We start from the raw sequence: 26,187 nt of genomic DNA on the forward strand, positions 1-26,187 counted from the left end.
TCAAGGGTGGCCCTTTAAAAAAAAGTAAAAAATAACATGATTTTGAACCCTAAGACTAGGGAATAAGGTTGCAAATGAATGTTAGAATTCACAGGTAACTGCAAATAAATGGGTGACGTGCTTGGTCTTGCTGAGTACCTGCGGTCCTTCTATTATTGTTTTGCTTTGTGTAACATGCATCACCATCATGGTAACCATTGTAAATTTTTTTCTTTTCTTGATTTTCTGCTGCTACACTCGCAAGCAGGTATCTCTATTTTCTATTGACCCACAATATTCCTTTACGACCACTGTTCCATTTCGTTCGCACGCACTTATATGCATGTTTACGGAGGATTCCCGAAGAGAGAGAAACGTAAACTGCCATTTGCATAAATTATAAGAGGACAAAAAAATATTAGGTAGGTTAGTATGAAGCTGTAAGTACCCACCCCACGACACTACCACACACTACTGGCTTGGTAGTGTAGAAGGGAAAAAATATTCCCCACGACACTACTGGTCTGGTAGTGTGGTTTGGTAGTGCGGTGGGTCAGAAGGGTCCCAGTTTTATGAGAGACCACGATGGAAAACTATTTCACACGTGTGTTCTCATACTATTTACTCTACCTATACGCCTGCTGTTCCCCTCGTGGTAAGATATAATGCTTGTGTTGTGTTACGAGTGGGCTCACCACAATAGTAGAGAGGCGGTGGGATTCGAACCCGCGTTCCTCGGATCTCAGTCGGCGGCCAGTCCGACCCATTCACCGTTGGGCTATCGTTGCATTATAACGCATGATGCTGCTCCTTCCGGATTGAATCCTTTCCACAAATAGGAACATACTACCTTACTTGTATTTTGGAAATGGACGGACAATACGGACATAGGTACTAAAGGACTAATTAAAAAATAACGCCATTCGTTTCTAAGGATTTTTATTGTATCCTACATAAATGTAATTATTAAATGGAAATGTTTTACTTAAATACTACTTCCTGATGCATTTTTTATTAAACAATTTACTTAAGTTACTAACATAATATTAAGACTACATGAAAATACAGCCTGGTGCAAAAAATACGTATTTCGATACACAAGGGAAAATATCGTATTTTTTAAAGTAGATTTAATAGCCGTATACGGCGAACAATTCGCCTCACTTGACCTTTCACAAAGTATAATCCAAAATTATTCGATTAATTATATTGACAATCACAAAAAAGATCTATCCAACTAAGCGACACACCTATTACTTTACCGACCGGGCTGTAAATGAATAGTAGCTTTGTCATAAAGAGATATTCAATAGTTTTATTTGATACATACATTATTAAATGTTGAAGTATTATTTTAAATGTCTAAATGAACATAATTTGGCACTAAACGCTTTGGATTAGAAATATTTGAAAATTACAATAGTAAGACTATAGAAATAGATAATTAACTAAAATTTGTTTCATTCCTGAAGTTACAAAATTGTTTATTCGAAATATAAAAATAATATTGGTTGGTCACCATAAACAAGTAGTAAAATGTTGCTTTATTAACCAATTCCTTAACATAAACAAACATATTATGTAATTGAATAAATTAGTAGTTATGTGTTTATTTAGGACTGTTAAATGAATGATTTAAATGCTTTAAATTTTAAAGACTTTAAATGCTTACACATAAACTAAATACAGTAGTTTTTCAATCTCCTAATACCACAAAATTATGTCCATCTGGATTAGAAGCAATCATACTTTTATTACGAATCATCAAAATGTATTCTCGATATATTAATAGGAAAATAATATTGTTTGTCATACAAAGTTAAATCTAAAACCTCATGTAATTGTGTGATCTTCGTGAAGGTCGGCCTCTAGAACGCATCCCACGGCCTCGAACGCCGCTTTCGCTGTCTGGAATTTTTAAAAAGATTGAGCATTTAATTAGTATTTCAGGTAAATTTACATCTAAAACACTGCAAACGATGCCAGTAAGTAATACATCTAACAAGGCACATAAAACATAAAATTAAATAATATTATTAATTAAATTACCTACAGATGTGGCAATATTTATTTTATATTGGTTAGGCTCTATTGTTAAGAAACTGCACGTATTTTCACAAAGAACATTTTTTACAAAGATAAAAACGTGTTTTATGTTAATGCGATCCGACCATGTCGATAATTCGCACGTACCGGATGACCTACTTGGAATAATTTAGATCTTGAAAATGTGTAAGGTTACTTTAATAATATCTATTAGTGTTTTATTTTGTTTAGTTGCGTGGGAAGGATGGAAACATTAGACATTTCGGATAACGTTGTTTGGTGCCGCAATCACGAAGAGCCTAACCGCGGGCGTTATATCGGGCAGTAGGGGAGAGTCGTGAGTACGTGGGAGGCAGCGTTGCCAGACGTCCCGATTTTGGCGGGACGTCCCGATTTTTAAATCAAATTTAAATGTCCCGCGCGGGACAGGCTCTGTCCCGCTTTTCGGAGAGAGACACTCACTTCACCAGACTATTGTTTGAAACGCCATTATTCTAAAGAATATTTTTTTTATTTCGATTTTTGTTTTTTTATTCTAAACACGAATTTAACGATAGACTTCTCTAATCTGATTTAAAATATTATTTTTTTGGTAAAATACATTTTCTATGGCTAGTTTTGCTATCTATTGTCACGTAAACGTAATTTTAAGTCAAATAAAAGATAAATATTTGAAAAACCTTTGATTATATACGTTTTTTTACTATGTCCCGCTTCTGACGGAAGAATCCTGCTATTTTCACTCAAAGTACTAAAGTCCCGACTTGGCGAAAAAAAAAACTGGCAACGCTGGTGGGAGGGTAGTTCACCTGCGGCGCGCATCCAGCGCGTGTGCGGCGCGTGCGGCGAGTGCTGCGGCGCGCGGCGCGGCGCGGCGGCGGGCGCGGGCGCGCTGGCCTCCGCCTCGCGGCCCTCCTCCGCTATCTGCAGGGACACATTCGCGTTACATATCGATACTGTACGGCTAGCACGAAAAACTTTCGAGTTCGAATCGCCATCAAAAGATTTAGTATGAAAACTACAACAGCGCCCTTGTGAACGTGTCGTAGTGAACCTAGTATGAGAAATGGTTGCACGAAACTTATTTTGAGAATCAAAATTGTCACGTTATCTTTTAATTGGAACCGAATTTTGTCGAATACGCAAACGATTCAAAGACGAAAGTTGTTCATGCTAGAGGTCCTGAATGTGATATCGATCATTACTTTAACTTCAATATGAGTTAAACCATTCGTCAACCATATCGATGATTTCATTTTGGTTGTAATTTTCGACTTGGAATCGTCGTCACTGTATGTATTCACGTGCAATCTAGCTTGGTATGACTGTGAATAATGACATTGAGATATTATGTTCTCCCAATAATACTGACAGAGATTATTTTGTTGTTAGATAGAGAACCCCAACTGTGACGTGTGAAAAAATTATATTTGAAAACATCGTTTACCTGATGAGGCGAGGATGGTTCGCTTCCTTGCGAACTGACTGCTGTAGTTTCCTCTTCACCGCGGGACTCTTCCCAGTCTCGGCCTTCTCCACCTTCGGCTCCTATGTATAAAAAAGTAAACAATGTATGGTAATATCTACTGTAGTGTCGTTTTTGTAGTCAGCTATTTAACTGTAAATATGTTGAAAATGTAAGTATGTTGAAAATAAAACATGCTTAGCTTTATTGCGACTAATTAAGAATATTTAGTCCCTAAATCAAATATAGACATTACATAAGCAGGAAAGTAGGTATTCGGGTCAAGTACTAAATAGTCTACATTTATTACGAGTGTCAATATTTACTCTTATGACGATATTACCCGTATGTTAACGTAAATGTTAATTAATGTACCATGCGTTATCTCTTAATATGTAAGGTCATTATCAATGTCGCTGTGCGTCTTTAGATTTTTTATTATACTTATGTAGGTACATACATATCTCCAAATATGTATGTAGGAAAGTATTATACTTATTTGTAGTGTCAACATTGTTAACCTCGTGACGGCCACAATATTTTCCCCCATACAAGTAAACTATAAACGATTAGGACGAATGATGGGGCACGTCTTCGTGGATAGCACTATCTAATAAAGGGTGTTTTCTATGTATCTATAATATGTATGTATTAAAAAAAGTATTTAAGTATGTTTAATCCGTTGTCTAGTACCCATAGTACAAGCTTTGCTTAGTTTGGGACTAGAGAAACAGTGTAAAATGTCCAGGGCCCCTGATTGCGCTAATTTGTAATTCGTTCGTGTTTTATCTCCAGCCTACACTCCAATTTCATTCCAGCAGATGTGCAATTCGGTATTACGGTAAAGTTTACGCGTAAACAAAGACGAAACAACTGATTTATGTACTTTTTGTTAAAAGTCCTTATTAATCCCACCTTAATGTTGAACTAAAACACAGGAAATATTCGTGAAGCGTTTGACTTGCGTGTGAGAAAAAGTACCTTTCTGACAGCTTCAAAAGCGCAGTTGCACTCCGCTTACGTTACAGCTTCGTTTGAACTAGCTGTCAACGATACCGCGATACGGACTTGTCAAAACAGTTGAAATGTTCAACAGTTCGTCGTCCAGTCGCGTTGCAGTTGAAACTTATTACCGCAATCGGGGCGCATGGATATAATTTATGTTGGGTTTGGGTACTTTAATTATAAATAATATAAGTGGATAGCAAAATATATTTGTATGTCAACCAGTAGTGTCGCACTAAGCGTTTCGATGACTCTTTTATAATGCGAACAGCTAGGGACTGGAATTCGTTGCCTGCTGCTGTCTTTCCCGAAAACTATAATCCGGGCCTCTTCAAGGCGAGAGTGAATAGGCACTTACAGGGCAGATATGTACCATCCTAGACTGCATCCCACTTAACATCAGGTGCGATTGTGGTCAAATACCTGCCTTGTACCTACATTAAATTAAAACCTACAATAAAAAAAATAAAAAAAGTTCGGTAATAAATCTTGTAGTGCACACACGCGTCTCATTGAAATCCCAAAAGACTGTTACATAATAGTTGGGAGCTACATTTTTGTTTGTAGAAGTGTGTACTGTGTAATCAAAAAGTTGAATGAAAATCATTATACTGACTGGACTCGGGCGGGTGCGGCACGGACGCGTGCGCGGGCGGCAGCGCGGCGGCCAGGTCGGCGTGCGTGTCGTGGTGCGACGCCGCGCCCGCCTCGCCGAACGTGAAGCGCGCGCCCGCGCCGCCGCCCGCGCCCACCGGCGACACCACTGCCTCGCCGAACCTGAGGGATGCAACACTACTCAGACACGCTCTAAACATAACTACAGTAGCCTTATTCACGTAATAAAACTTCAACTTCAACGACAACAAAACACTGAGTTGCGATCCTGTTTAGTAATCGTTCTATCAAAATGACCTTTGTGAATACGGATTTAGAAATGTTTTTCAATGGGACGACTTCCGAACGTCATCAGCGAGATCTTGACTGTCAAAATACGTGAATTAGGCCACACGTCTAGCGCTTAGCTTCAACCACACCAACGCGTTCAGATCGCCATCGCCGGCGCGATCAATGGCCAATGACAGGTCGCGCGACCCGTGACAGTTCACGCGACCTGTCATTTCCCTATGATCTTAATCAGTCGGTGCCTGAGGTATGGGAGCGGCACGTTGTTTTTGTAACGCCAAACGTCAGAGAGACTTCAGTACAGCTAGCACGAAAAACTTTCGAGTTCGAATCGTTTGCGTATTCGAATCGCCATCAAATTCAGAACTATATGCTTTAGCTTATGGCATATGTCACTGGCTCGCTGTTTGCGTGTTAAGCGCTAGACCTATAATATTTCGAGCTGTCTTTTGAAAGAACGGTTGTACTAATTACACTATTCAAATAAGTAACAAAGTTCAGAAAAACATTTAAATACTTATACACAATTTAGTATAAGAGATGTGCGAGGATGTGTTTCTAAAGAACTAAACGAAGAGGTTTTAGTACAAACAAAACAAAATAGAAAGAAGAGAGGGATGTTTGCTATGGATGGATGCGAGTGACGTTATTTATCAGTTGTCTGGTCAAATTTAAACAGTACACATGCGCAAATCATAGCACATCTTTGGTGGAAGGAAACACCCATACAGTTTTACACATCTTTGATGGAAACGCAGCCTTATATTTGCCAACTACCTTCTTGAATATGTAATAGACACTAAGGTTCTATCAACACCACGTTTTTTCAGGCGCCATCGACACGCGTTTGCCGCCGCTGCTAAATTAGATTGCTTTGCAGTTTACTGCCTAGCTACATTCATTACGATAAGATTGTGCACATAGCGCATTCCATTTGCATGAAATGACACGTGAACATCAATGGTGCTTACAAAAACAATTTTAGAGCGTTAATTCACGAACTTAATCCGTTATAGATAGCATTAGTGCCACTGAGCTGTTAATTAAAAATGCAACTTCGTAGTTTGGCCTCAAAAAACAACAATTTTGTCCTAAAGAACTCATTGTAATTTAAAGAAAGCTGATAAAACTATGAATATAGAAGTTAACAACCCAACATGTTAGGTGCGCAAGTAAACAACTTCATTATTATTCTAATCGAAACATGGCTGATAAGAAACGAATTTACATTTGAATTGAGAAGATAAATAAAGGTGGCTCACTAAAATAACAATGTAACTGTAATGTAAAAGTTTTTAGCTGTTATTTTGTTGCGGGAGGATTAATAATAGTTGGTTAATTAAGTTTGTTAGCAGTTCATTATCATCATCATCAACAGCCCTTTACAGTCCACTGCTGGACTATGAGCCTCCTCCACTATAGTGGAGGGTTTTGCCATAATACCCACGCTTGGCAGGCGAGTTGGAGATCGCAGTTTAAAAGATTGATATTTTTCAAAGCGCTGCTGCCTGTTCTCTGTTTGATATGTAGTCCGTAAGTCGCCTCCTACGACACCCGCTGGAAGGGTAGGAGTTGGTGACAAATGTATTCTACTCTGCCGTCACCACAGGGCTTGCTAGCAGTTACGAAGTTGTTATTGCCTATTTCAGAATCTGCAGGTGAATAGATTTTAGGCATGCTGCTGTATTTCCTGAACACTATAATCCGGGCCTTTTCAAGGCGACAGTGAACAGGGCACTTACAGTACAGGGCAGATATGTACCATCCTAGGCTGCATCTCACTTAACACCAGGTGCGATTGCGGTCAAATACCTGCCTTGTCTTGCATAAAAAAAAAACATGTTTCAGTTACCCGTCGGTCCTCCTCGGGACGTAGAGCGTGGGCGTGGACGGCACGATGCTGTCGTCGCCGTCGTCGCCTCCGTTGCCGCCTATTGACAGTGCGCCGCTCGCTATAACAAAACATTTCTATCAAATTTTTGAACTAACTCACAATATAAGAAATCAACACGTTACGACATTTAGAACAAGATTAAACAACGTAAGAAGTCATTTAGATAAAGTATATTAGAATGGTTTATACCGGTTTGGATTTATCACAAAGTCAGAGGACAATGGTACATGTAAGATAGTAAAAAAGTTCATATTATACAAACAATATGTATGTATGTAACTGCATACACTGGCCTATTTTATTTATCCATTATGTAGCCAACATTAACTATATTTGCTATAGTTAATATAAAGGTATTAATAAGGTAAATGAAGGTAGAGAATCAGAATCTCTTTTCTCATTAGGTAATTTAATATGCAGTCAGCGTACAAAAACAGCGTTATCAGTCACTCTGTAAATCTACATAATCTAATCTACACACATAAATGTGAAGTTTGTTTGTAATTTCATTTAACAGTATTTTACTAAATGTAAAATGACGTCATCAGTACTTAAAATTTTTTGGTCGTCAGTATGTTTGTACCGGCCGACCCCCGGAATCCGGACTTTCACTGACATGTATTTGGTGTTAGTTAGAAGGGGTACTACAATAAAGGTAGTGTTTAAAAATAACGACAGACGCAGAAGATATCATAATAGTAATCAATGAACGTTATTGTTTTCTATATTATCAACACGCGACATAATGTTTTTGACATATTGAATTAATAAATACAATGCTGATAGATAAGAATGCGGGGCGTAATTAACAATATTTTTTATTGTCTTGGTAGTTTGTTTTCAAGAATAAAATTCCGCTCAAAGATGTAAGTTAACCCTTAAATTTTTTTCTTTTGTAATAGGAATAGTGTCAGTTTTAAAGATTGACCTCTCTATAATAGAAACATTGGTGGAATAATTACTATGGCAGCATAAAACTTCACCGAGATATCAGTCTTCCTTATTCTGAGATATCAGGCTTTTTTTTACGGGGAAAAAATGCATTTATTCGCATATCTACCCTGCGGGGACAAGGTAGATTATGTGGGGCTCACCAAGTCAGAAGGACGAGACATACCCACTAAAAGACCCCGGTGCTTCGTCACTCGACATAAGTGGGAGGAAGCTGTGGGTTTCCGGACAAAGCCTTCTCTTCTGTACCACAGCCCCTGGTGGTCTGCGCCTAGGCTAACTTTTCATAAGACAGGACAACGTCTGTCGGTACAGCTAGTCTAAATATATAAAACTCAAAGGTGACTGACTGACATAGTGATCTATCAACGCACAGCCCAAACCACCGGACGGATCGGGCTGAAAGGACAATGGGCAAAATGGTACCAGGCTCCAATAGATCTGAGTCTAGTATCGTTTGAAAGGTCTTACCAAGATGAACAACTTTTACTATGACCACCAGCCTCAGATCTGGTTGTGTACGAAGATATACATACTTTTTTGCAGAATGGTACCCGGCTCCAATAGTTATGTTTGTAGTGTCATTTGAAAGGTCTTACCAAGACGAACAACATTTACTATGGCCACCAGCCTCAGATCTGGTTGCGTTCGAAGATAAAGATACTTTTTGTGTAACCTAAGTATCATACAGTATGAAGGGGGACGCGCTCGGGGCAGGGCACCGACGAGATGGTCGGACGCGGTGAGGAAGACGGTGGGCGGGAGTTTGCATCGTGCGGTCCACACAGCTTATGACTGTAGTCTGTGGAGGAACACTACCTGTGGTCGCGATCCTCATCAGTGAGGGACCGAGGAAGAAGAAGTATCATACGTGTCTATCGTATGGTACTTAGGTTATGCGAGGCAGGAAGGGTTTACTGCTCCAGCATCCTTCCTTAACTCTATAATTATTGATGGGGATAATTGTGAAATAAATATTTTTATTTAAAGAAGTACCTACTACCCCCTTATTAATAAAAAGTTACACCTAGGAAGAACCTTGGATTAAAATGACATTTCCATACCAAATGACAATTTAAGCCAGGGTTCAACTAGGGTGTAACTTGTATTAATAAAGGGGTTAAAGTTTTATTACTTCTTAAGGGTTTTATTATGGGTTGCTAAAGCGAATAAACCCACAAGACCCAATAAGTCCACCCACAAGATGGACCGACGACCTCATAAAGGTAGCGGGAAGGCGCTGGATGCAGGCCGCCACCAACCGGCCATTGAGGAAATCATTGGGGGAGGCCTATGTTCAACTGGACGTCCTATGGCTAAAATGATCATGATGATGATGATGAAAGCGAATAAAGGGCTAATAGCTTGGGTAGTTCATCGTAGGTATAATACTTTCCTTTTCAATGCTTCTTTTAGTTATATTAATAGATTGTAGTCATAATACATACTCGTATACATGGATGATTGTGTTATACTTTCATTATAATACTTAGTGGAATTACTGCTTTCAAAACGTGAATTGGAACTGTCCCCATAGCAGACATTTTCCTACATCTAAAGGCCTTTTAAAATATATATTGGTTATGGCTATTGGAGCGGGTACCACTTTCCATACATTTGCTCCTTTGGCTTGCAGGTAGATGTTATGACGTAGGCATCCGCTAAGAAAGGATTTTACGAAACTCCACCCCTAAGGGGGTAAAACGAGATCCACGCGTACGAAGTCGCGGGCGGCCGCTAGTCATAAATAAAATAAATCTCAGTAAAAAAAACTCAGTAAACGAATTTATTTCTGTAAGTAGGCTTTAAAAAGCGCTTTTACACGTCCCAGTATTAACCCTACCACTGCTTCAGGACAATAAATGGGCCAGTGCTGAGAAGCAGCGCAAGAAACTCAGACACTATTGTCAGCCTCTTTTTAAAAGGTTTACAGGTTTTCAAAATACATAGTTATAAATATTTATGCGAAATGCAAAATACATAGTTATAAATAATCATGCATACGCTCAGTGCCGCTGCTGATGGCCTCGATCTGCTGGATGGGCGCGGGCTCGCTGTCGGCCTCGCCCGCCGCGCCCGAGCCGCCCTCGCCCGGCTCGCTCTCTTCGCCCTCCTCGCCCGCCTCAGGGGACTGCGCCGGCGACTCCTAGTACAAACGTTCACTATTAAGGTACAAGTCCAAGATGGATTGCAGACCGCAGACTCTATGAAAACTCTATGAAATCTGCAACGCGGCGCGCGCCGATTTTGATAGAGAATTGCTGATTGCGGTTGCAGTCTGCGGTCTGCAGTCCATATAGGACTTGTACCTTTAAAGTCTGACCATATTTGCGCGGCGCTATGCAGCACTGCCCAAACTCAAAATAATTTATCTCGTAAGCAACTGTCATAATGCAACATATTTCATACAAAATGACTGAAATAATAATTCGACGCATTGCGTCACGCCGTACAGGGCCTCCCAAATGCGGTCCTACCATCCGAGGTCTGTGGCTAATTCTGTGTACGGGGCCCTTAGCGTATCTAGGGTTTTTATCGGTATTTTCAAGGACCATAGCCCTGAAGCCGCCCTGCGAGGGCTTTGGGTCGTCGGGAGCCCGTGACATTTTGCCAATATATTTTTTTTTTATTTATTGATAACTAGAGTTGTATTGTAAGCCCTTACCTGTCGGCCGGCGTTCTCACTGTCGTCGCCCTCGCCCTCCTCCTCCTCCTCGCCTCCTTCCACTTCCTGTTCTTCCTCCATGTCCTCTTCGTCTTCTTCGCCCTCCTGATGGCAATGACATTCATTCATTATTAGCATAATAACTACAAACAATAGAATATTATCTACCTCCAATTCAATCAATGATAGATTCAAGTTTCACTTTCATTTCCACTCAGTTGAATCTATTGTTAAAGTCCGGTCGCCGAGCACATAGAATTTCGTCCAATGACCCCAAGCTACCCATCCTTATCGCTCGCGCGTAATTATATTGCTGTCGCGACTGTGCGACGGGCGGCCGCAGTGAATGTGAGAGCGCGACAGCAGCTTCCAATTTTGTGTAATGAAAACAAATTATGCAGCATCAGCATCAAGCGTCACAGAGATTGATGTTAGTTTATTTACCCTGTACATGGTCCCAGTGCACCGCTCGTCGTCCTCCTCGGAATCCACGACGATGACGCCTTCGTCGTCCTGGTCGCACCGAGATGAAGTCGGCACTTGGTACTCCACTTCTACAGACCGTTCAAAGCCCTGTTCGAAGATTTGTTAGTTAGAAAATTATGTAAAATCGTTAAAATTGTATAACAAATAAAAAGTAGTTATTATAATTTCTTAACGATTAGAGTCGCTTCTCAAACTAAATTATAAATAACTTGAATTAAATAAATCGAACTGCCTAAGTGCGTCTTCAAATTAGAGCCATAAGGAAACGCTGCAGTGACGCCACTGTGCCGCGCTTGCCGAGTCACTACTAGTTTTCATTTGTCTTTGTCACACTGTTACTTTGGTAGTGGCGCTGCAACAGCGCATCTAAAATTGTATGAAAACTATGAGTGGTGCAGCAAGCGCGCCACAATGCTGCCACGGCAGCGCTTCCTACGCGTCTAATTCGAAGGCGCCCTAAGGCGGGAATTGAACCCACGACCTTTCGCTTGCCAGGCGACTGCTTCTCCATCTGAGCTACTCAGACACTGGATATGGACTTGACATTTTTATAACCTTACATAGTTCTAAAATCAGTACACACCTGCACTCTCGTCCTCTTGGCCGTGACGGGGCGGGCCGGCAGCCGCCTCTTGGCGGGGCGCGCGTCGGGCGGCGCGTGCGACGTGCTGACGCCCGCGGGCGGCTGCGACGTGCTGACGCCGGGCGGGGGCTGCGACGTGCTGACGCCGGGCGGCGCGTGCGACGTGCTAACACCGGCCGGCGCGTGAGATGTGCTGACGCCAGCCGGCGCGTGAGAAGTGCTGACGCCGCCCGACATCTGAGCGGCGGTGCCGACGCTCATACTCTGCGGTGCTACGCCTGCACCTAACCATAGGATATGTAAACAATAAGATTATGCTTCACATAGTATAATCGTTCGTTTCAGCCAAATGACGTCCACTGCTGGACAAAGGCCTCCACAATGCACGGTCCTGCGCTGCCCGTACGTACGTACTACGTAGCGTGGGCAGGCCTCCTACTAGGTGGACCGACGATCTCGTAAAGGTCGCGGGAAGAGCCTGGATGCGGGCAGCACATAGTATAATTTATATTAAATTTTTGTGAAACTCCACAGCTATTTGTAGAATATCTAAAGATAAATTATGATCGTCTCTAGAAAACTGGCAATAAAACAGAAGAAAAAAAATCCGATGTGACGATTCTTATGGAACGATGTAGACCTGGTTCACTACGCCGCACGGTTTCTGGGTGGTTTTCATTGGCGAGGCACTTAGGCGGTTACCGTTCGGTTTAGCCTAGGCGCAGACCATCGATTTTTCGTCGGCCGATAGTTTAGTCGGGCAGTTGATCAGTATGGGCATGTATGGAAGTGCGCACATTACACCGATTTGATTTGGCCGATTCTTCATACAATTTATATCGGGCACAACTATCGGCCAACCAAAAATCGGTGGTCTGCGCCTAGTCTTACGGTTTGATGCAAATGTATGAGGTTTGATTACAATATTGTGTAGTATTGACGTACCGGGCAGCGGCTGCGCGGGCGGCGCGGGCGAGGCGCTGGGCGCGGCCACGGCCACGCTGGGCGCCGCCACGGCCACGCTGGCCGCGCTCGCCGAGCTGGCGCCGCTGGGCTGCTCGATGCGCGGCATCACCAGCGCCACGGCCTACAAGCAACGGACACAATTTATTATCTCTGTCAAGATGACGAATTTTTGATACGGGACAGTTGCCAATGAGGGTTTTCGCGTATGAAAGATCCGCTAGATGGCGGGACGTGGATGTGGGGTCTGACTGCTGCGTGATTGGTGGATTTTGACATATCTGTCAATGTCATGTCAAAAATAACCAATCATGCAGAATTTGGACCTCGCGTCTACGTATTGCCATCTGGCGGATTTTTCATACGCGAAAAGCCTCATTCCACACGGCCGACTATTTAGCTTAGGCTTATTTGAAGTTAACATACTTAATAACGCAAGCGCTATACGTAAATAAAATACATATTGTTTTTCTGTATTTACGAAATTTTAATACAAATTAAGAGTTGTTTCTTAGAGGTGTTCAATTTAAATAAAAAGTAGTACAACTCACTTGTTGTGGGGCTTGGGAATGGGATGAAGGTTGGGTGCTGCTGTCGCTTGCACCCGAGCTGCCCATGCCAGCTTCGCTTGTATCCATATCCTAAGAAAATAAATTTATTTGGGTAGCTGTTAATGTTCACAATTTAACGTTGTTCATGGATAGACAGTACCTATTAGAGACAGGAGGAGGTCAATAGAATCTTATCGTGATATCGGCAGATGGCTGTAGTTGAAGCCACTTCACCGTGAAGAAAAGTAATCCAGTCACCAGTGCATGGCCCATGAAGATGTCATAACGCAGAATGCAAATGGATATGATATCACCTATGGTATTATTATAGGTTGTCAATTTCTTTTAAATCTATTAACCTACTGCTTAGCTAATGCAGCTTATACTCTGTGACGAATGTGTTGTGCGCATGCGCGTATAAAGGGTGGAAACGATAAGTCATCTCACTCGATTATTTCTAAACTATACAAGATATCGAAAAACTGTTTACTGATCCTGATAGTGCTTCACGAGCTCTTTCAAACGGTACCAATAACAGGTTACAGTATAAACTGGAACTATCTGAAAATTCAATGTTTCTTTCCTCCACAGGACAGGCAATGCCTAGTGTGGAGGTCTGTCTTTCTGAATTGTTTGATTCTAAAGCCTGATCCGTGAGCACGTAGAATCCCGTCCAACGACCCCAAGGTGCCCATCCTTGTCGCTCGCACGTAATTATGTTGCTGTCGCGCTCGCGCACTCACTGCGGGCGCGCGTCGCACAGTCGCGACAGCAATATAATTACGCGCGAGCGATAAGGATGGGTAGCTTGGGGTCATTGGACGGGATTCTACGTGCTCACGGACCAGGCTTTAGCAATAAATATTTTCATGTTTTTCATTTTCTGAAGTGATCGCAACGGTTGTGCGCCACTGATGCTGACTCAATGGCCTCGGGCGTTTGCCATGGGAGATGAGGTGCGGCGGTACCTGCGTGGACTCGGGCGGCGCGGTGGAGGCGGCGAGCGCGGCGCGCGGCAGCGGGCGCGAGGAGGACGCGGGCATGTACTCGGTGCTGTGGGCGTCGTGCGGCGCCGTGGGGCCCACCTGCGCCATGGGCCGGATGGACGCCAGCGGCGTCTCGCCCCCGCGCCGGCTCGCCGTCACGCTCTGCTGGGCTACGCCTGAAGGCAGACCAGTGACTCAGGCCCGTATATGCACACAATACAGGGGGCTTAGTGAGTTTACACATCAAACGTCTTCATTAATGACCGTAAAAAGCAACATTAAATGGATGACGGATTGTACAGCGACCCTAGCGGATCAAATTCAAATTCAATTCAAATTCGTTTATTTCTTTAACTTAGCCTAGTTCAGTTACAAGTTGTTGGAGCTTCCTGTTAAGCAACAGATGTTACTTGTGCTAGGAAGCACCGCTCTTCCATAACAATATTACAGTAGAACTAAAATCTTCATAGATTTTTTTGACGCGCTCACTAGTGATGACGTTTGATGTAAACTCACACTAAGCCCTCAGAAAATGAAATAAAGCGTGGATCAAACCAGCTCCTGCTTGTTTTTTTTTTTAATAAAAATTCAGAATGTAAATTCCATACAATATTACATGTGGACTATATTAACCATGTAGGTGTTTCGAATGTATACAAAACAATTATTTACAAATTCGAAATACAAAGGAGAAAGTTATGTATGTATCCGAAAAGGCCTTCAAGTAGGTGATTTTAGAAACTATTTCGACTCTCATCAGTATCGTATGCATAAAGTTTTGATAATACTTACCAGCCATCGGTTTAATGTTGGCAGTGGGTGGGTCAGTGGTAGTCTTCTCGGCGGTGGCCTGCTGCTTGGACGCCGAGGCCTGGGTGGCGGCCAGCTGCCTCTGCAGCATGTTGACTCGCTCCTGCAGCTCGCCGCGCTCCTTCTCGACCCGAGACAGACGCCCCTCGTACTGGGATTTTATAAGAGCCAATCGCACGTCTTGCTCATCTCGCGTGCTTTGGGCGACCTGCTCGATGGTTCCTACTTTGCTCCGGGATTCGTCTAATTCCCTGCTCAGTGAATTTTTCAATTCGGTTAGCTGCACTATTTTACTTTTAGCCTGTTTTAATACTTGTTTGGCCTTTTCTTCTTTGTCTAAGTTGCTGCTTCTGAGAGTTTCAAGATCCTGCTTTAGTTTTTCATTGTTGGTTTTTTCTGTTTCTAATTGCGACTGAAGCTCATTCAGTTGTTCTTCCAGTTTCTTAGTACTTTCAGCGAGTGCTGTGTCAGCAGCTACAGCTTCTCCTTCAGTTTTCTTTTTCTCTTCTTCTACAGTCTTAACTAAATCTTCATATTGACCCTTATATTTTTTGGCAATTTTTCTTATTTGCATTTCTTTATTTCTAATGTCGGTTAGAGATGCATCTTTGCTAGTCAGTTCTTCATTTAGTTTAGAGTTTGATTCGACAGACGACGCAAGTTCCGATTTAAGTTTTGTTAGTTCTTCGGTTATTCGCGACACGTCGTCTTTGAGGACCTGCAGTTCCTCATTCAGTTTCTTATTCTCTTCCACTAAACTGCCTTGCTGACGTGAAAGCACTGTATATTGCTCTTCTAATTTAACCTTTTCTACTTTAATAGCACCAAGCTCTTCGTTAAGTTTTCTGACAGATTCTTTTTCGTTTGTTAGCATTTTAGCTAAAGTCTCCCGTTCATTTTGAAGTCGTTTCCAATCTTCAGGACTAGTTTTGTTAGCTCTTTCAACCAAAGCATTTACCCTAGTTCTCCATCTGGCGCAATCAGCTTTCAATGAAGTGTTCTCAGACTGCAGTGTCTCGTTTTTAGATGTGAGATCAGACAATTTCTCCTGCATTGGTGCTAATTTTTCATCCATATCCTTCACAGTCGCCGAGAGCTCCTCTACTCTGGTTGTCAATTGATCGCGTTCTTCTCTCAATATCCTGTTGCTATCTGTCAAGGCATTTAAGGTTTCTACTTTCCTTAAAATATCAGACTGCTTATTCACTGTGACCATGGAAACCTCTGATCTTTCTCTCTCAGCAGCTAATGACAGTTTTGTGTCATCTAGTTGCTTTTCAGTGATTTCAAGCTGAGACTTTAGTCTCATCGTTTCAGCTTGCAAGATATCGAATTTAGCCATAGCGATATCCTTTTCTTTACGCAGGTATTTCACTATTTGATACAGCTGTTCCGATGATTTTCCATCTTCTTCACTCACTGACACATTGATACTCTCATTTGCGGATTCATTCATGCTCTCTGAATGCGATTTTGACGCGTGACTCACTGACAACTGTGTACCTAAAGCCTGTATTTGATCATGCAATAATGAATTTTGATCATTCAAATCTTTCAAACGCTGTGTTAATTGTTCATTTTCACTAATAAGAATTTTTTCTCTTTCATTCCAGGCCAGCTTTTCAGACTCTAGTTTTTCAAACGCACTGTTTTTCATCGCTACCAGCTCATTAAGTTGATTTTGTGCTTTAGAAAGGTCTTCCTTTACTTGTGTAAGTGTTTGTATATCAGAGGAATGCAAAATCATTTCGTGTGTATACTTTTCTTCTGCGTGTTGTACAGCTTCCGATAGTTTCGAAATTTCAGCCCGTGCGCTTTCAAGCTCTGAGCGACATTGGTCAAAACTAGCAAGCGCAGACTTCAATTCATCTTGGGCTTGCGTCAGTTCATTACGCAAAGAAGTATTACTGGCAGTATGATCACCATTAGCATGAAGCGATAATTCAGCTTCTAATTCTGAACACCTGTCTTCCAATTTTTGGACTTTTTGTGCGTAATCGGATAGTTTAATATCTGTCTCAGTCTTATATTTCTCATATTCATTACTAAGACTCTTGAGTTCCTTTTCTGCACTTTCAGATATATCACAATACTGTTTAATGTGTTCCTTTGCTGTAGTTAATTGAGTTTGAAGAGATTTGATTTCATTGTCTCTGTCACATAACTTATTTTCAAGTTCTTTTATCTTTTTAACAGTATCAAATGAGCCATCAGTATTTGGTGCAAGAGCAATTTGAAGCTTTTTCACAAGTTCCTCATTGGATTTACTTTTATCAATCAAATCTTGAGTAAGTTGAGCAATTTCTTTTCTCATCACATCAGCCGCATCTTTTTCTTCCTGCATACGTGACTTAGCCGTTTCGGTCTGACGTTCTAAATGGGATGCCAGTTCCCTAAATCTATCTTGTTCCTCTTGTAGTCGTCTTCTTAAGGCTGAACATTCCCTTGTGGCTTCATCTAATCTTGACTCTAATTTAGTGCGATTTTCAGCCTCAACACGCTCCAAACTAGCTTTAATCAATTCTAGGTTTTTCAACAGTAAAGACTGGCCTTGTCTTTCACGATTCAGTATTTCTTTTTCTGTTTGTAGACGCACTTCAGCGTCTTTAAGCAATTTACTTTCAAGCTTTATATTCTCAAGTTGAATTTCTGCTGCAGCAAGTTTACTTTGAGCATTCAGAGCTTCATCTCGCAAGTGTTGCAACGATACTTCATGTTTTGCAATAGTAGCATTATATGCCTTATTTTTTTCTTCTAAAGAAGTAATTTGCTTTTTGTATGTTGTTATATTTGTTTGCAGGATTTTCAGACGTTCATTGTTATATTCCGAAGTAGAAACGCACTTACTGTTTGCTGCAGTAAGTTTAGCTATCTCCTGTCTCATGTTGTCAATCTGTTCAAATAACATTCTTTCATTAGTAACTTTTTCTTCTTTATAGGTTTTATACTCTTCTTTGAGCAATTCCAAGTGCTTTTCAGTTTCCCTATACTTGATTTCGAAACCAGAAGTATCGACGGCAACAGGTTTAGTTTTCTCGGGTGATGATTCCATCATGAATGTATCCCCTTTATCTAAATCAGAAGACTCCAAAACAGATGAGATTTCATGGCGTTTTCCTTTCATGTGATCATGATACAATTTTTTGAACATATCTCTTTGTCTAATCAAGCCATTAACCATTTTGGTTTGTCTATCTTGGGCTTCAGTTAATTCAGTAACACGATTCTTCAAAGCTTCTATTTTACTTTGCAATTCTCCACTCTCAAACTGCTCTTTGTGGCGTTCAAACTCTTCCTGTTTCTCTGTTAACTCCCGAACCATTCTTAAGAGCTTTTGGTTGTTGGACTGAAGTTCCTGAATATCACTAAATGTTACTAAAGCTTTAGAAATGATACGAGACGAACTCATGTCTGAAGAATTGGTAGTATTTGAAGTAGTATGAGCATCATGATCACCATTCGGTAAAAGTCCTCCACGACTATGCTCAATTTCTTTTAGTAAGAAGCAAACTTGCCTTCCTAAATCAGCTAATTCTCCCTTTAATTTCGCATTTTCTCGGCTATAATGGTTAGCTATTTTCGAGGTCTCGGCGTAATCATCCCTCAGTCTATTGCATTCAATCAAGAGTGAATCTATTTGTTGAGTGAGAGCTGTGTTGCTTTCTACAGCTTCTTCATAATCAGCTTTTTGTTTCTGCAAGAGTGGTGCTTTCTCTTCCAACTCTTGTACAATGGTATTAATTGTTATATTTAGCCGTCTGTTTTCCTCTTTTTCTTGAGCTAACTCATCAGTCACTTTAACTAGCTGTGAATAGATCTGAGTCAATGACATCCCAGATTTTAAAAGTTTACTGGCAGTTGCTGCTGATGGTGCTAAATCGCTTAAAGCCATATCTAGATTTTGAGCATTGGCAGCTTTTAGTAAATCATTCGCGTGTTCTAGTTCATTTTTCAATGATGCGATTACTTCGTTTTTCTTTTCCATCAATTCTTCGTGGTCTAACTCTGCTTGTTTATATTTAGTTTCAAGTTCACCATATTTTTCAGTTGCTTCATTTAATAATCTTTGCAGTTCAGATATTCCCTCAGTCAATTCCAAGGTCTTTGCTTCAGCATCATCATGCATAGTTTTGAATAAATCCGCAAGTTTAGATTTGGCATCCAGTTCTTTTTTATAGTTCTCAGTCATTTTGTTTTCAATTTCTCTTTGTTCCATTAAACGTTGCGTAAGACTTTCAGCGCGATTATTTAGATTTTTCTTCACTTCATTGAGTTGAGAAATAGTTTCATTGGCAACATTCAATTCCTCAACTTTCTCAGCTAACTGTGTTTCTAAATTAACCAAACGACTTGTATTATTAAGTCGCATAGTTTGTAGCTCAGATGTAAGTCTATTGACCTCTTCTGTGAGGCCAGAAATTTGCGAATTCAATAATACTCTTTCTTGTTCAATCCTTTTTTCGCGATATTGTAGGGAAAGTTCTTTACTTTGAATTTCATCATTCAGTGCCAATGCTTCACATTTGGCGTCAATAGCGGCACGCAATTGTTGGGAAATTGAAACTTCGTTGGCAGTCAATCTCTCTATTTCAACGTCGCGCCTTTGTAGAATACGAGTCAAGTCATTTCTTTCGTCCACAGCAGCATCTCGAGCGCTTTTAAATGATATAGCCTCATTTTCAAGACGGCTTATTTTTTCACGGGCCTTTTCAAGTTCCAAATTCAGGTTTTCAACCTGCCTACTCAGTTCTGTTATTGTTTCATCTGATCCCTGTAACTTCTTGGCAGCATCATCATATTTTGCAGTTAGTTCAAGTATTGTTGTTTCTAAGGTGTTGATTTTATCGTCTGAAAAAGAAATATGAGACAAAGTTAGATAAAAAGGAAAATACCGGAAGTGTGTATATAAGGTGTTATTTTTTATACTGATCATACTTTACCAACGCATCTAATAAAATCATACAAATACAACCCAAGTGTTTTTAAAAAAAAATTCAGGCTAGTTTTTGTTTTTACTTTTCCTAACAAAAAAAAGATATTATTTTTACAACCATCCTGTCTTCACTCACTGCCTCTCTCTCTTTCTTTACTCATTTCATTCATACGAGTACGAACAATGGCCACGCGCGTTCATTCAACGTTCACACACATAAAGGTTAGATTACACTAAACCTACGTTACCAAAAATTATCACTCGTGAGTATGTACGATGTTACGTCATGTTAATAGGTACTACGCGCTGGGAGAAACAAAATCTAGCCACATAAGTAGGTAAATAAGTGTATTTTCATTAGTGTAATAGCGGGGGACTTTTCCAACGAACCGAGGCGAATCATCCGCGTTAAACTAGAAATTTAAAAAAGGATAGAAATTGGAATTCAATATCTACGGTTTCGTAATGCCTACGCAATTTATTTAGAGACGTAATAAAAATTGATAGGTACATACCTATAACTACTTCGCTTCGCGTCCAGTGGAAATGCACCCTAATATTGAATATGAATAGGTGTTGTAAATAAAACTCACTGATCAATTTTCCTGGTTTTAATTCCTAAATTATGATTTGCCATCACACTTTAGATTCATTGATTTTACTTATTCACACATTTACCTATTTTGAATGTTGTTATTTAAAGTTCCTAGGTTATTATTACACTAATCACAATACATTTTGAACGTCAAGCCTTTGTTGAATGTTCACGTAAACACTGTCTTGCACTGTCTAATCTAGCCACGATCGAATTGAGGTAATGCTTCCGGGTTGCACACTTGCTTGCTGTTCACTAGACACCACGTCGGATGTTGTATTCACAATTCGCGCACTAACTTTTTTACGGAAAAAGTCCCTTTCGCGTAAACTAGCACTCATCTGTCCAAATCACACTGTTGGTATGTACCTAGGTAGACTTCCGCAATATCCATCGATAGAACTCGGTCGCGGTCGTGGCCCTCTGGCAACAACTCCTTGATAAGGCATTCCGTATTTTTACGCAAAAGCCGCCGTCTGCGGCGCTCGCATCTGGGTACCGCCAGCACTGTGCCGGTGATTGAAATTGAAATCCAGAACTTCGTCCTCGAAGCGCACGGGATCTCGTCAAGTCAGGATACGGCTGCGCTCCCTGAAGCGCTGCGCGGCTCCAAACAAGCAAGGTGTGAAGGTTTTCGACTCGTCAATGTTTCTCGTCGGCCAGTTAGTGTGCCCGAAACATAATTTCACCTGCGTTTTGTTATTTATCAAGCGCGGCATTGTAATAACTCGCACACACACTGCAATACGTTTGGGCACAACATTGGACTGACTGGAACGATTGTTTATGTTGTTGCGCTCCCGCATGCCGATCGGCGGCTCGGCGCGGGCTGTGGGCGCGGAGCGACTGGCAGCGATATCAATATGGCCGACTCACGCGGCGCGGCACGTGGCAGCGGTCGTTGCCCTCGGCCGGCTACTACGATAGTGCGTAAACGAATACTCACCGCGCTCAAAGGATGATTTATTTTTTATTTTTTTCGAAACATTCTTTGTCGTTTTACTCGAAAACTAGCATGATTTTTTTTTAAAAAACACTTGGATTGTATTTGTATGATTTTATTAGATGCGTTGGTAAAGTATGATCAGTATAAAAAATAACACCTTATATAACACTAAAATATGCATATAGGTACTTTAATAAACGTACATTTATAATTTTTTGTTTGTTACATAATACCTCAATATTTTTATTAGAGAACTTGTGGAATGTGTGTGAAGGTGAAGAAAACAAGGTATTTTACGTATTTTATTTGTTAAACAATGTTTCGCAAAGTGTTGGCGCAGATGGGCCACAGACCACAGCCACCGGTGCGGTGGCTGTTGCGCGTTACCGCTACATTTCTAAGAGTGTCAGAAGCGAGCGACAGCCACCGGTGTCTGGAAGCCGCCACATTTTATAACCCGCTCGTTGCTAAATATTCGAAATAGGTATTTGGATTACGTATTTTAAAATATTTGGATTAGGTGGATTAAGTAAAACAGTACCTAATCCACGCAATCCAAAATTTTTAATCCAACCCATCTCTAACGGGGGATGGAGCAGTGCGACAGTGGCGGGTGTCGGCGTTTTGTGTGGCACGTAGTGACCACTAGTGGCGAGTCGCGGACACTACTGTAGCGAGTGGCCGCCACCGGATACACGTGTGCGGCGCGTCGCACGGACACTATTTAATATGGTTAACCGTAAATCTGATTTAAAATATGGTATTTTTATTTTTTTATTCAAATACATTTTTTTTTAATTTTATTTTTAGCGATTTTTATTTTATTTTATGGCTGTTTTTACTATCAATCGTTTTTTTTTAATTCAAATCCTAACGAAAAAAAACTATCTGGCAACGCTGATTGGCGGCAATGTCTTTTGGTTCGTAAATGTTGACGTAGATTTTTCTCACAATAAATTTTCATACCAAATTACCAATGGACGAATACGAGCGAAAACGCTAATATGAGCGTTAACATATGACACGTAAAATAAAGGAGTCCTTTTAGGCCATTGGTTCCCAAAGTGGGAGGGGAGGCGCAAAGACTGTGTACTTAAGTATTTTAGTAGTACCGGTCGCAGGTTTAAGCCCTAAAGGATTGCAGACGCAGCACACACACGGCACGCAAGTCGCAATGCATTTTAGTTTGCATTGTACGATTTCACGTAAGGGTGCGTAAATGCCGGCGTTCGGCGGCGCGGATAGTGGACGCTACTAGTGATGTGCCGACCGAGTCGGCACATCACATTTTTGGTATTCGTTAAAAAAATAATCGAGTTAGGACTCGAGTCGGAAGACTCGGACAAGTATTCGAGTACTGGCACGGGTATTCGAATACTGGCTGGCACGGGTATTCGAATACTGGCTGGCACGAGTATTCGAATTGTACGGGCTGGAGTCAGTGGTTGTAAGGCACTGCTCCCGTGCCCGGGATATGCGGTCAGGTTAATAAGGTGTGATAGGAAGGAGGCTGAGCCCAAGTCGCCCAGGGCAGCAGTGTTAGGACGGCAGGTAGGCGGCGGGGACCCGCTGCAAGCCCGGCAGACTCACCGGACTGATCATAGCGACGGCTAAGGGTGTCTTGGCCGCAGCGGGGGGAAATGAGACACAACGACGGACGGTTGATATCTGTTTATTGTTGTAATTCTATTGGTATTTATACATGATTTATTTACTGTACACAATTAAACGTATTTGCTAGTGTGCCGTCGGTGTATAGTGCCGACGGTGCACGCTGAGGGTTCATGGGTCGCCCGGCGGTCGATGCTGACGGTGCAGCAGGATGTACTCGTACACGAATACTTCAGTGGACTCGAGTATTTTTTGAATCGAACTTTGTAGTTTGTGTTTGACGACAATATCTAATATTTCATCACAAATCATATAATAACGATAGAGAAGTTTTTTACACTCTTTGTTTGCACTCCACTCTTTTATCTTCTAAAACATCGGTTCCCAAACTTGTTTTGTCACTTTGAGAATAAATTCTTTTTAGCGCCCCCATTTGTAGTCGAGAGTCGAGTGTCTAAGAGTCCTCCTAGTAGATAACGCCTCCCAAGCCTCTACACAACGTCCCGATTTTTTTTCTGGGTCTCTTACCGCCCCCCTTTAAGCCTGCAGCGCCCACAAGGGGGCGTTATCGCCCACTTTGGGAAAGACTGTTCTAAAACATTATTAAAGTTAAAAGTTCCATACTTCGGATTTTCTTGAGACCCATCCTATCACAAAGTCACTGGTTAAAAAATGCTAAAACTTAACACTAAATTCCACAATTTAACTGATAACTGACACACACAATGCTCTTTAAAGTGGAATGGGCATACAAAGTTCGACAGTTGAAGGTTGCTATTAAAGTACAGGACTTAGTGTTAAAATACCATGAGTACTCGAAATCTGTATTCGAGTTTTGTGGATCCCAATACAGAATTTTACATACTCGAGTACGTGAGTACCTGCTAGGTATTTTAGTCAGTCTTACGCGGCACATCTCTAGACACTACACTGAAATCATGCATGTGAAGTAAACTAAGGCCTAGAACGCACTATGCGTTTAGCCGGAATGCGGCGCGGCGTGCCGCTGCGGTAAGCCGCACATCGATTATTACATGAAACCGCATGATAACGACGCACTATCATGCAGCTGTTTCAATACATATTTTTAACCAGACGGCTAACTGCATTCTGGCTAAACGCATAGTGCGTTCTAGGCCTAACTGTTATACCAATGTAATGTATGTGTGACACCCGAAAGTGTCCTTTTCATACAGTCGATCCCTGTCTGATCTCAACAGTTGTATGTATTTGATGATATTTTGCAAATTCCCTTTTTCCCATTTATTTTATAAGAATCTTAAGAAATGTTGATAGATGAAAATAAAATTTTGATTTTAGTTTTAAAAACTTCCATTACATTATTTAATTTAAATGTTAAGTTTTGGAAGAATGCATTAATTTATCTATTTAATAATATATGTATAAACCCTTCTTAAAAATAACCCTCCTTATGACACAGTCGGGTAAGAATTGGAAATCTACAGTGTTTTGCAAATGTGGGGTTTTAGGCAATCTTTCACTTTTATTGATACTAGCTTCTGTGCTGCTATAGTCATGGTTTACAACAGGTTAACTGTTTAATAAAACTAGATATTCTCATCATGATATATTGCTAATTAGTTCCAACTGTTTATCTTCTACCCCCAAAAATTGTATTAGATTAGCATGTATGCCAATAATAAAATAAAATACCATAGAATTATGTTCATAAAACTACATTGCACACTATTATCAAAATATTTCTGCTTGAAATAAGTAATTTATAATCATGACCTTACATATTAAGTAACTTTGGGGAAATCTACAAAATATGATTTTGTGTGTGGGGGAACGCACAAAACCCCACAATAAGTAGGTAAACGCTAAGAGGGGGGTATCATGTATTATCATCAGAATGAAGACATGTCAGACAAGTCGTAAGACTAATGCGGAATCTGTAATTTATACGTTCCTAAAGGATAATCTACGCAAGCATAGTGGTTTAGAGATCCAAAGAGAGATACGTAGGTTAGAAAAATGTGTTTGTCATATCTGTTGCGTTAAATTTTTGTATCTTAGGTTCACTTTAAATTTATTGTTAATAGGAATAGATAATTAATAGCAAAATTGAATCTATTATCTCAATAATAAAACACGTTAAAATAAGAAAATGGACCGGTTTGTTGGGAGTCCTTACCTATTTGAGATTTGCTGGTTTCATGGAGAGCCTTGGATGTCAGGTAGTCTTCAAATTTTTTGTCGATATACACATTAATCTTCTCCACTACGGGATTAGGTAAATTAGCAAATTCTGTTTCTGATAAAACATCTTTCAAGTGATTTTTAGCGCCGGCTTCAGCACTTGAAGCATCCATTTTTGTTTTACACAACCATAGACTAAATTAGATATTTTCAAGCGTTGCGCACACAATAGACAGAATAAAGAATGGGGGTCTTTGGCCGAAAATAGAATTTATTAGAAATTGTAAGCAAAATGGCGATCGTCATGGCAACCGCCGAAAAGTAGTATGTTTTCGGCAAGGACACGTTTGCTTAGTTTATTATTGATGTCTTTCATACAATTTTTTAGCAGTGATAGCACTTACCGCTAAACAAAAGCCAATTTTCATAAGCGCTAACAATTCTATTTTCGGCCAAACGCCTCCAATGATTAATGCGCATGCGTGTGTTTCGTTCGCGCTTCCTATTGATCCAAAGACAAAACTAGGGAGGGGCAGGAATATGTGAGCTTGAACACCGGTTACGTGCTCTGTGTTACCGGTTTTGGAACATGCGAGAGCTTAATCTATCTATTGATTTGATCATCTCGGTATTTTGGGATTGCGAAATCGAA

General features: G+C 40.8%; 1 protein-coding gene across 2 annotated transcripts; it reads right to left on the reverse strand.

The window, feature by feature from the left end:
• Positions 1-901: 901 nt before the first annotated feature.
• LOC135077563 (nucleoprotein TPR) lies at positions 902-25,730 on the reverse strand. Of its 2 annotated transcripts, none has more exons than XM_063972112.1 (14): positions 25,531-25,730; positions 15,270-20,135; positions 14,460-14,653; positions 13,492-13,581; positions 12,923-13,064; positions 11,978-12,255; positions 11,353-11,481; positions 10,909-11,013; positions 10,248-10,389; positions 7,251-7,350; positions 5,112-5,272; positions 3,473-3,573; positions 2,835-2,949; positions 902-1,887 (listed from the first exon to the last, which is right to left on the reverse strand). In XM_063972112.1, exons 1-14 carry the CDS (start codon positions 25,706-25,708, stop codon positions 1,805-1,807), a joined length of 6,684 nt encoding a protein of 2,227 aa, XP_063828182.1. In that variant the 5' UTR covers positions 25,709-25,730; the 3' UTR covers positions 902-1,804. The 2 variants fall into 2 exon arrangements, with proteins under 2 accessions (XP_063828182.1, XP_063828181.1); XM_063972111.1 differs by having other exon boundaries at positions 11,978-12,261.
• Between the last annotated feature and the right edge of the window lie 457 nt (positions 25,731-26,187).

This window comes from Ostrinia nubilalis, chromosome 13 (genome assembly GCF_963855985.1).
Source record: "Ostrinia nubilalis chromosome 13, ilOstNubi1.1, whole genome shotgun sequence".
NCBI classification, from domain to species: domain Eukaryota; kingdom Metazoa; phylum Arthropoda; class Insecta; order Lepidoptera; family Crambidae; genus Ostrinia; species Ostrinia nubilalis.

Excerpts from the sequence above, each read along its gene's own strand:
- LOC135077563 (XM_063972111.1), bottom strand. The coding sequence starts at position 25,708 with ATGGATGCTTCAAGTGCTGAAGCCGGCGCTAAAAATCACTTGAAAGAT. Across the intron at positions 13,065-13,491 it reads ATTCCCAAGCCCCACAACAA|GCCGTGGCGCTGGTGATGCC; the intron begins GTGAGTTGTACT and ends CGTTGCTTGTAG. Across the intron at positions 2,950-3,472 it reads AACCATCCTCGCCTCATCAG|ATAGCGGAGGAGGGCCGCGA; the intron begins GTAAACGATGTT and ends GTGTCCCTGCAG.